Here is a 12,526-nt window from a genome sequence, read left to right on the forward strand (position 1 = left end):
TGTGAGCGCTGGCACCACTTACACAGAGGCAGCCTCTGTTCTTGGCTGGCCAGTTACTGGTGTAAGTGCACTCAGGAGCAGCACCTCCCTCTTCCCAAAGTGCTCCCCTGCAATCTGCCCTCTCCAATCAGCAGTAGGATGCCTGCTCCCACTTCTTCAGCTCCTCTCTCTAGGGGAAGAGATCAGGATGTTACCTAGAGCTGTGTCCTCTGTGGGGACAATTTCCATGCTGTATGCTCTCTCCTGCCCCAGATGTCATATGAGAGAGTCTCCCAGCCCTGGTCTCCAGCCAAGGAGTGGGAGCAGGGGCTGGGGAAAGTAATGTTTGATCATAATACTTTTACCATAAAAGATTTTACCAAGAACATTCAGTACCCAGGTCACCAGCATGTGTAAAATGCAGTGTGGGTAGGACACCCAGGAGGCAGTACCCACTAAACTGTAACAGAGAAATTTCATTCTCAAATTTGGGGGGGATAAATAAATAAATAAAAACAATTGCAAAACTAGGAGATTTGAGGGAGTTTGGTGCCAATATCAGTGTTTACCCAAAGCTGCAGAACTACAAAATCAATGCTTAAGGGCCATGTTCTGCTCTCTTTACTCACATGGAGCAATATTTTATTCCACAAGTAGCCCCACTGGCATCAATGAGACGACTTGTGGAGTTTGCTGCTGCTATTCAGTGTGAATAAAGGGCTCCAAATCACAGTTGCCAACTTTCACGCGGTCAGGGCCATAAAAATTGCTATTGAAGCTGTGTGTGTCCACTTTTGGAAGTAACATCTATTTTATATTAATAGATATATAGGATGGGATATTCAGAAGAAAGCACTGATCATTGGTTTCTGTCTGTTACCACTGAAGTAAAAGGGGGTTTTAGCACAGTGGTGAACAGGAATACATTAGACCAGTGCTAAATGATTTAAAAATATCACCTATTTCCTTGGATATAACATGGAAAACAATGGAAAGCTATTTCCAGATGGGGCAATTTGATGGACTTTCTTCAAATATTGTTTTTTAATTGAACCATAATACTAGTGAAAATTTATCAACATGCTCTGGATCTGTTTTTAGTGTGCACACTAGCTTGAAAAGGTACAAAGACTGAAGGGCAGGGTATGTTACGCTGAGGTCATTCTGCGTTTTATCCAGAACTATAATTGAATTTAAGGTCTTGGCAGAGAACAAACATTTGCATTGGAAAATGGTTAATTTATGTGTTATTGCACTGCTAGCACCAGCATAACAATCCTGTCATTGTGTGCCTGCTGCCCCCCAACCTAATAAAATGCCTCTAAATAGCCTCCTTTCATTGCAAACCAGCTCCACCTATATTTGTGCTGAAAACTGTTTTTAAATGTTTAGCACTCTAAAATGTTCCGCATTTAGTGAATCCCCCCAGGGTGAGGGCTGACAAAATTATGCATACAGACCCCCACTGTTGACCAGAACATCGCAGGTGGCAATTACTGTGTATTGCACCAGGTTTTGGCTACATAATTCAAATAATTTCCATAACTGTTCTCAAAACATACATGATTACAACTCCTCTATCCAACAGTTGTTAGCCTGATCTTACAAAGGAAACTGTTCATGGGAAAAACAAGTAGTTTTCTCAAACAAACCTAATGATTTTTTTTAATTAATACTAACTTTACTCTATGTTTTTGGTTTTACCTGTGTTAATATTTCATAGTTCTCACTCATACAGATTAAACCCTGGATGGTATTTATGGTAAAGATTATGCTCCAGCTCATCTTGCAGATACTCAGCTTTATTACACTCCTAAGAATAGATTTTCCAGAATAGCTTTATTCAAAAAAGAAAAAGTTCCAGATAGGCCAAAACTGATTATTATCTCCATTAGCATTGTACTACATTTTCTATTTATTAATTACCCAAATTGATTAGGAGACATGATTTAATGGAAAGGAATCCCATGGGTCTGATTGCCCATTAACTTTAACGACTGCTAACGAGATATTACTTATTACTGATCCAGACTGTATAAACTCTTGACTCATTGCTAACTCACAATTAAGATTTACTCCTTTGCTACTAACAAGTCAGTTATATGGATTTACTAAAGTTTTCTATAGGGTGGACTACAGTTATCTAAATGTCTCTGAGGGACATCTGAAAACTTTGGAATAAATCAGAACTATAAATATTGGATTCATAAAACAGAACTGAATCTGACATTTAGAAAGGGTTCAGATATTTGGGATTTTCATTTAACCGTATTAGGGAAAATACATACAACTAAAATAATCCTTGAAGAGATTAGGAAAGAAAACCTCTTCAAAGTACCATGTTGTGATTTTCAGATGTCTGTAAGTGGTGTTAACGGAAATCGCCTACTTACTTATCTCTGGGGAACTCCCATTTTGGATCCTCTGGCAGTTCATACTCTGAGACACCTGCCAGCATTGGGGCATCAGCATTTGATGAGAGACGAGTGGTTATTCTCACCAGAGGCGTGTTGGAGTTCATGGAGGAGCTAGAATCTGCAGACACCTGTTATCGGAATACAAGATGCAAAAGGAGGATATGTAATATTGGCCTAACTATTGGACAATGGCAATACATGGTAACCAAACCAGCTGATATTCAAGAAAATGAAGAGTGGATGAAACCACACACTTCATTTGGACATGTTTATCTTCCCTTCTAAATAAAGCACTGACTCTAATTCAATTGCCAATAAGGATGAGTCAGTAGTACAAGCAGAAAACTGTAGAGTGCTAAGTGTTTAAACACATTCACTATTAATTTAGTTGGCATCAGTTTTCCTCTTCCATTTCACAGAATCATAGAATAGCAGGGTTGGAAGGGACCTCAGGAGGTCATCTAGTCCAACGCCCTGCTCAAAGCAGGACCAATTCCCAACTAAATCATCCCAGCTAGGGCTTTGTCAAGCCTGACCTTAGATGATGAATTATTGAAACACTGACATTCATTTTAGTTGTCCTTTTTATTATTTTTACTCTATGTACACCTGAATACATTTTTATTTTCTAAGAATTTCTATTTACTTGGTGCTCAACTGGGATCACTAAGCAAGTGTAGTTTGGGAGCTCAACAGAATACAGAGAAATCCTATTGTGAGGCCAGATTCAGAGCCATACCCCAGCTAATTAAATTAATAATTATATTTATAACACATCCCACATAAGATCGCATAGGGCTGCATGCAACAAAATAAAAAAATAAATAAATGTGAAGTTAAAAAATACCAATCCCCTTCCAAACAAACACAACCAAAAGAGGGGTGAATTTCTGACCTCACAGAAGTCCATGGAATTACTACCATTGATTTCAGAGGGCCTTTTCACAAAAACCAACTTGTCAGCGTTGATTAAATGTTTCATTTTGGGAGACAAGGGGAAATGGAATGTGTTTTTATTGTTAGGGCTTTTTTTGTTTGTTTTTGTTTTTTTCCCTAAACTATCATCAAAAATATCAAAAAGGATATCAATATTTTTGGTTTACTAAAAAACAAGTTTTTGGATAATGAAAAATTTCAATACGCATATTGATAACATTTTTGATTTAAAAATATTGAAAACAATTCATTAAACTTTTTTGGGGGGGGGAGAATGAAAAATGACTCAATTTCAAACACTGCAAAATAAAAGGAACTTTGGCATTTTGATTTTTTCCCCCCTCCCCAACTCTATGGCTAGATTCACAGCTCTTCAGTTGGTGCATACAAACATCCAGGACAGACATTCAGGAATTCACAGTATAATGTTAGAGGCCTTTAATGCTAACCTCTAAGCAAAAATAGCACCAGCAATGTCACAGGTTACATTTGTGGGATAAAAATAGTTTCTGTACAAAATAAAGAGAAGATGCCACCTTACATATGGCATTTCCCTTGCATGCATCCCACTGCTATTTCATCTCACTGTTGCAAGATAATTTAAAAACAAAATAGCGATTTTTCTCCCCCAGACCTCCTCACGTCTCAGGCATCTCTAGTGTTGTTGCCACCCTGTCTGTCTTTAGTTTTGAGTCCACCTTTTTTCTCCAGGTATTGGCGGTCTTTCTGGAAACCCAGTATCTCGTTGGTAGGGTTGGATGGAGGTTCTCTTTCAATGCTGCCATCAATACCGATCCTCACAAATCAGCTGGCAGGAGGTCCTCGAGGGTGGCATGGCTTGCTCCCATCCCAAGCCAGAGATTGAACACATCAGTATGACTAACACACCTGATCTTTATCATAGTAGGGAGCAGGAGTCTTAAGATCAATCCTCAGCCCACGGTTCACATGTGGCTGAATGACATGTGGCAGGTGTACAGTATTAGCAGGCCACATATTTCACATTTGTTCCAGATATTCAGCAACACAGTTAAATGAAAAAAATTATTATAAATAAAGCAGCTCCCAAACATCATGATTCATCCAGAGAGAGAAAAACATTCTCCTGTGAATGCCACCGAAAAACACACAGCATCCTTGCTGCCTCTGTGACATCAGGCTACTGCACTTTGGTTCCCACTCTAATATTAAACCCTAGTATAGTTACAATGCCAAAGCTCACTAAATTGCTTAGTACCCAGGAATAGAGTTCTAAGGTGGGTGGAGGATATGGTGGGGGTAATGATGCTCTTAACATGGTATATTTTGATATGACTAAGTCTCAGAAATACATTTCTAATCATGACTTCAGGTCTCCTAAGGGGGACATTCTCTTTTGTTTTGTTTTTAATGTCTTTTTCAGGGGAAGATCCCCAAGATTGTGATGTGACATCAGGTGGATGTGACATCAGATGCAGCTCCCTGGGGGCTGCCTATGTCTAGAAATGGGGTGAGAGGTGCTGTGGTTTGCTTTCAACAAATTAACATATTAGGAAACCATTCCATTTTACAGCTGATTGACAAACTTGCCTTCAAAAGAAATCTGGTTGCCATGGATCGACTCCAACTTCTGCATCTGTGGTATGTGTATATGGGTACAGGTGACTCTGACAACTCAAATTAAAGTCGTCTTTTTACACACAAATGAATCTCTCTTCCTCAACATCATTAAAGTCACTATCCATTTATAGAAGATATAAATACATGGCACAGAGGACTCTGTGTACTAAGGAAATATAATAATATAATATATGGAGATATACCTATCTCAGAACTGGAAGGGACCTTGAAAGGTCATTGAGTCCAGCCCCCTGCCTTCACTAGCAGGACCAAGTACTGATTTTGCCCCAGATCCCTAAGTGGCCCCCTCAAGCATTGAACTCACAACCCTGGGTTTAGCAGGCCAATGCTCAAACCACTGAGCTATCCCTCCCCCCCAAGGAATAATAAATACCTTGCCCATTTGGTATATGAATAGGCCATTATTAATACTGCCTACACGGCTATACTAAACAGTGAATGCACTTTAACCAAAGAGTCCCCACAACACTGCAGTGAGCTAAGAATAATTATCCCCATTTTGCAGATGGAAACAAGCACAGTGAGGTTAAAGAACTTGCCCAGAGCCACAAAGCAAGTCAGTATAAGACCCAGGATTAGAATTTGAGTTCTACTTTTACTTATCTATTTCCCTTCACAAGTGCCTTTTAAAAATTATACTTCATAAAATGAACTGATAGCACAACTAGAAATATACAGACTAATCTGAGCAAAATGGCAACTCCACTATCCCATATGTCCTTCAGGCTCATAACTTCAGTGTTATCCTTGATTCCCCTCTTTCCTTCTTCTCTCACACTTCTGTCAGTATTTCCATAAATCTCCAGAATCCACCCACGTCTCTACATCCCCACTGCCAAGCCCCTTGCCCAGGCCACTATTATTTTCCACTTTATCCCTCCCTGTTGTGCTTTCCATACAGGGCCGCTCCAGGGTTTTGGCCGCACCAAGCAGCCAAAAAAAAAAAAAAGGTGCGATCACGATCTGCCACAAATAGGCAATTCGGCGGGAGGTCCTTCGCTCCGAGCGGGAGTGAGGGACCGTCTGCCGAATTGCCGCCGAATAGCTGGACCTGCCGCCCCTCTCCGGAGCGGCCGCCCCAAGCACCTGCTTGCCAGGCTGGTGCCTGGAGCCATACTCTCAGCTCAGGCTTCTTCAATCTGCCCAAAATGTTCTCTCTCAAGGCATCGACCTTGCCTGTCGCTCTGACCACATCCAGTCCCTCTTCAAATCACTTTTACAGGCTTCCCACGGTCTTCCACATCAAATGCAAACCTCCTTGTGCTCACCTTCAATGACCTGCACAATCTAGCTCCTGCCTACTCCTCTGTTCTCAACTCCTTTCATTCCTCCCTTGCCTAGCCCTTTAATTTCCTTCATTATGGCTTCCAGACCTCCTTCCGTGCCTGAAAATTCCTCCCTGATCCAATCTATCATCCTCTATGCCTTTCCCTCTTTAAAGCACACTTCTTCCTAGGCCCTATAAACCCTAGTACTTTCAGCAGAAGTGCTAATGTGCCTGATTCACTGAGGATACAATACTGTATACAACTCCCAGATCAGAAAATTAGACCTTTAACTCAAGTTGTAGAGGCTGATGCTTTTAGCTCTAGAAGTCTCCAGTTCAATCCCTGGTCATGACCAAAATGCCAAGTCATCAAGCTAACTAATGATAAACACCAAACAAATTGAAAGAAACAAGAACTGTGAAACTCACAAGACGCTAGTCCCTCTTCATCATTTAGTCACACTGCTCTTTGTTCCCCTTACTTTGTTTATACAGTTTATTTTAGACTGAAAGATCTTTGGGGCAGGTATTCTGTCTTTATACTTGTCTGTCAAGAGTCTAGCACTCTATCAGTGCAACATAAATTATTTTTTTTCTATACTTCTACAACAAGGAGTAGATGCCTTAATGAGATCCTTGCCCCACTGAAGTCTATGGCAAAACTCTCATTGACTTTAATGGTGTCAGGATTTCACCCTTTATGTCCATACCCTATATCATTTACTATTTACAAATGCCTGTCTGCCCTTCTGTGTTAACTGAGAAGCTCTTAACTGATACAAAGTGATGAAATGACATGTAAGCGAACAGCATACTTCACAAAATCAGGCACGTGTCCAGGAATTCAGAAAATTTTCCACAACCACAAATAGGTAGAATTCAGGGTGGCAAGCAGTTACTAAGAGAAGTAGTTTAAAAGCATAAATGGAATTTGGAATATTCCATCCAAATTTGCTTGGGCACCATTAATTCCCCAATGGTGTTTTGGTAAATGCAGCAAGAGTGACTCTCATCAGGGCCAGCTCCAGGCACCAGCCCAGCAAGCAGGTGTTTGGGGAGGCCAAGGGGAAGGGGTGGCACATCGAGCTCTTCAGTGGCAATTTGGCGGCGGGTCCCTTGGTCCCTCTCCGAGGGAAGGACCTGCCGCCGAAGAAGAAAGCGGCGCGGTGGAGCTGCCGCCGATCGCAACTTCTTTTTTTTTTTCCCCGCCGCTTGAGAGCCGGCCCTGACTCTCATAGGCGATGATCAGGCTCACCTTTAGTAGCAACTTAACAATCGAAAACAGTTCAGATTAAAAACACCAATTTGCAGAACTCTGAGTAAAGGTTATAGTGATCTGACATTTTACTTCATCATCATAGCCACTGCTGTTTTCAATGGACACTGCACCATGAAGGTGTGAATAAAATGGTGCGTTACTTAGTTAATATCTCATGCACATCAAAGAATGATCTGAAATGGGTTTTCAGAACTTTATTTCATTGATAGGATGTTATTAGTACAAACAACTGTCTCTAACTTTGATCATTTGCTTGTCAACTTAAAAGAGGATTGTAGTCAGCGGTTTTACTAGGTTAAAAACATGTTTACATTTAAACTTGGAAGAAACTGTAAACCTGTAAGTGTATTTTGAAGCAGAAAGCTGCAATAATGTTGCAGAAAAACAGCTGAAATTATTTGCCAATTTCCATTTCAGTATAACTGAACCTGTTTACTTCACACAGTAACTATGTAATTGACTAACCTCTATATGAAATAAAAGTGAATTAGCCTGGGTATGACGGATGAGTGAAATCCAGAGGGATCCCCCAGTATTAGTCATAAGGAAAGGAATAGACCATGCTCGCAGGGAATATAATTTTGATTGATTAATTGGAGCACTGCAAGAAGTTATGGGAGCTGAAGGGCTATAAAGGTCTTGCTTGAGAAAAGAGGAAGGCAGACTGAGTTGGCCCTTGGTCAGAGGAGGCCCTCTGAGGTTAGACAACTATTTTAAAATGGCCTTTCCTTCCTTCTGTAATAGCAAAAATAAGCCTTTGAAATCTACATCAAGTGTTTTTGTTTATCAGTCACTATATAACAGTGAAGAATATTCCACCTAGGGGAAGGTCAATGACATATTACAGCAGCTTTAACCTACTTGAATATTTTTTTTAGGAGTAGTATGTAGGAAACACACATTTTCTTGCATATTATATATCCCTTTTTAAGTAGATCACTGCTGCCCCATGCTTCTGGGGACATGGGCAACCTCATCCCAGAGCTTGCTGCTTTGCTGAGATATGCCCCAAAGTTCAGAATGGAGAAGTCATTTCAGCAATGTGAGACAGCAGAACATAAGAACGGCCGTACTGGGTCAGACCAAAGGTCCATCTAGCCCAGTATCCTGTCTACCGAGAGTGGCCAATGCCAGGTGCCCCAGAAGGAGTGAACCTAACGGGCAATGATCAAGTGATCTCTCTCCTGCCATCCATCTCCACCCTCTGACAAACAGAGTCTAGGGACACCATTCCTTACCCATCGTGGCTAATAGCCATTAATGGACTTAACCTCCATGAATTTATCTAGTTCTCTTTTAAATGCTGTTATAGTCCTAGCCTTCACAACCTCCTCAGGTAAGGAGTTCCACAAGTTGGCTGTGCGCTGTGTGAAGAAGAACTTCCTTTTATTTGTTTTAAACCTGCTGCCTATTAATTTCATTTGGTGACCCCTAGTTCTTGTATTATGAGGAGTAAATAACACTTCCTTATTTACTTTCTCTATACCACGCATAATTTTATATACCTCTATCATATCCCCCCCTTAGTCTCCTCTTTCCCAAGCTGAAAAGTCCTAGCCTCTTTAATCTCTCCTCATATGGGACCCTCTCCAAACCCCTAATCATTTTAGTTGTCCTTCTCTGAACCTTAGGTTTTGGTTTCAATTGTGTAATGATCTGAGAGATTTATGGTGTAAATATTAAAGGCTAGACTGTGCCTTTAAGGCAAAGCCCGGTGTTAAGGAGATGTAGAGAAACTGCACTGTAATGAAAATCCAAGGCAGAATTTTGGCTTACTCTGTCACAATTCATGATGCAACAGATCCTCTGCGCCAGCCTTTAAATAGGCTAGTGTGGTACACATTCTCCCCACTCCTTCTTGAGCAGGTTCACTGAATACTTACTACACAGGGGATTGCAGTTATGACCCTGCTCTTACTCCATCTCTTCTCTTTGCAGGATCATTCTAGAACCAACTTCACTATCAAACTTGTACAGTCTCTTAACTCCCTAGACTCTGTGGTTAGCCCCCCCAAACAAGCTTAAAATGGGGAGCAAGGAGTCTTCCACTCACTCCACCCCTTATGCATCTACCCAAGTGAGTAATTGTCCTTGGGTTGAATGCACTGAATTTAACCAGTTCAGAAAAAAATAATTTATATACTGTATGTGGTATCAAAATATAAATAAATCTTGCATGGTAATTCAAGTTTAATGTGATGAAATTAGCTGTGGAAGAGCATGTAATTTTCAGTAATTGATTATGAAGGGATGTTTTCCTGCATTTATGATTTATGCAGATTTAAAGCCTAGATCTGTCAGTTCTGCAACGCAGGCTGTGAGGGTGTAGCAGTGAATGTCTACTTTCTGTCTCTTTGAAGGCTTCATTCTAAAAGCTAATCTGAAGTCACATGCATAATTAGTAAGTAAGCAATGGAATCAGCTATTGACAGAAATCCTGATAATACTTCCCATCTGAATGACTGCACCTAAGAAAATACAAAGCAAATTCACTAAGTGAGGAGTCTTACTGTAGTTATAAGCATTTGACTTAGAAATTCTCAGAGACCGAAACATTGCAGAATCATTCCAAGCAATGATCGGCAGAAAATCTGCCCCGCTGCTTGCTCTAGAGGAAAACGTAGAAACAAGACCAACAATTTCAATGCTGTAATGAATGAGGCAGCAATGAACATTCTTGGGAAACATCGTAAGAAGACAAAACCATGGGTCACAAATGAAATACTACAAATGTGTGACATTAGAAGAGAACTTAAGAGAGACAAGAATAGCACTGAGGGAACTGATAAATACAGAGCGATTGGCAGAAAGATCAAGAAAGGAATGAAGGTGGCCAAGGAGATATGGATTGAAAAACAATGCTCTAAAATTGAAGTGTGCATCAGTAATAAAAATAGCAAATGAGCCTTCCAGATCTGACGAAGGAAAGATGGTCCAAAGCTAACGCAATTCAAGACAAAGAAGGGAACCGTCTTACAGAAGAAAGGGACATCATCAATAAGTGGATAAACTACTGCTCTGATCTGTACAACCACCAGACAAATGGAGATCCCAGTGTCTTAGACAGCCCAGATTCAACAGAGGAGGATGACTTTCCAATACTACATGAAGAAATAGCGACAGCTGTGAAATCACTCAAGAACGGAAAGGCTACAGGTATTGACAACATCCCAGCCGAATTGATGAATTTGGAGGAGAAATAGTAATAGATGTACTCAACAAGATCTGGCAGACCGGTGAGTGGCCCTCCACGTGGACACAGTCACTAATCATCACTCTGCCAAAGAAAGGCAACCTGCAACTGTGTCAAAATTACCGGACCATAAGCTTAATTATCCATCCCAGCAAAGTGATATTGAAAGTCATATTGAACAGATTGAAGCCACAAGTGGAGAATATCATTGCTGAAGAACAGGCTGGCTTTTGTGCTGGAAGAAGTACCACAGAACAGATTTTCAACCTTCATGTTTTATGTGAGAAGTACTTACAACACCAGCAGGACATCTACCACATCTTTGTTGACTTCAAGAAGGCATTTGACAGAGTATGGCATGAAGCTCTCTGGGCAACCATGAAGAAGTACAATGTTGGTTGTAAGCTTATTCTTACCATTAAACAACTGTATGCCAAGGCCAGTAGTGCAGTTCTTGTCAATGACACAATAGGAGAGTGGTTTCGCACCACTTTGGAGTCCAGCAAGGCTGCCTTCTTTCGCCCACACTGTTCAAAATCTACTTGGAGTGCATAATGACTGACGCCCTAGAATATCACATATGCACAGTCAGAATTGTGGGGCGAACAATCTCAAATCTTCGGTTCGCTGATGACATTGATGGCCTGGCAGGCAGCGAAGATGAACTTGCCAGCCTTGTGAAATGATTGGATGAAACCTCCGAAAATAGGGCATGGAAATCAGTGCAGAGAAAACCAAGCTAATGACAAACAAACGTGATGGGATCAGCTCACATATCACTGTCAGTGGACAAGAGCTGGAGACAGTGAAATAGTTCAAGTATTTGGGAGCAATCATCACTGATGAAGGATACAAGACAGAAATTTGGGCAAGAACTGTGCAAACAGCAGCAGCAGTAGCAAAGCTAAAGCCAATTTGGAGTAATAAGAACATCTCCCTGGAATCCAAACTGAAACTGACGCACACATTGGTCATCTCCATTTTTCTGTATGCATGCGAGACATGGACTCTTACGGCAGAACTTGAAGGGAAAATATAGGTAGTAGAGATGAGATACTTCCGTAAAATCCTGGGCATCTCCTACTTCGACCGCATCACTAATGAAGAGGTCCGCAACTTCATCACCCAATGCGCTGGGTCATATGAAGACCTGCTGATGACCATGAAGAAGCGCAAGCCATGTAACACGATCATCTGGCCTATCCAAGATCACCCTCCAAGGGACAGTACAGGGGAAGAGAAGAAGAGGTGGATTGACAACATAAAAGGGTGGACAGGAATGGACTTCGCGGAGACTCAAGCACTGACACACAATCGTCAGGGGTGGAGACAATTGGCTGATTGCTCATCAATGATGGTGCCCCAATGACCAATGCCATTATGGGAATGATGATGATGATTGATGATATATTAAGACAAACATTTTGGGCCATATCCTAACCAGAACTGTTTGTGAGAGTATTTGTGGGCTGAAGACCAAACTCATAGATCAATACTACATGAAATATTATAGAAATGTAGAACTGGAAGAGACCTTGAGAGGTCAAGTACAGGCCCCTGTGCTGAGTCAGGACCAAGTCAACCTACACCATCTCTGACAGATGTTTGTCCAACCTGTTCTAAAAAACCTCCAAGGATGGGGGGATTCCACAACCTCCCTTGGAAGCCTATTCCAGATCTTAACTAACCTTAGTGTTAGAAAGTTTTTTCTTAATATCCAACCTAAATCTTCCCTGCTGCAGATTAAGCCCATTACTTCTTGTCCTACCTTCAGTGGACATGGAGAAGAATTGATCACCACCCTCTTTATAACAGCCTTTCACATATTTGAAGAT

At 41.1% G+C, this 12,526-nt stretch overlaps 1 protein-coding gene across 2 annotated transcripts in view; it reads right to left on the reverse strand.

The window, feature by feature from the left end:
* FGFR2 (fibroblast growth factor receptor 2) overlaps positions 1-12,526 on the reverse strand; it is a 93,091-nt gene that overhangs the window by 14,298 nt on the left and 66,267 nt on the right. For both annotated transcript variants that reach the window (XM_065407682.1, XM_065407683.1), the window contains one exon: positions 2,373-2,524. In XM_065407682.1, the coding sequence (XP_065263754.1) occupies positions 2,373-2,524 (152 nt within the window). The remainder of the gene's footprint in view (positions 1-2,372; positions 2,525-12,526) is intronic.

The sequence above is a fragment of the Emys orbicularis genome, chromosome 7 (genome assembly GCF_028017835.1).
Source record: "Emys orbicularis isolate rEmyOrb1 chromosome 7, rEmyOrb1.hap1, whole genome shotgun sequence".
NCBI classification, from domain to species: Eukaryota; Metazoa; Chordata; order Testudines; family Emydidae; genus Emys; species Emys orbicularis.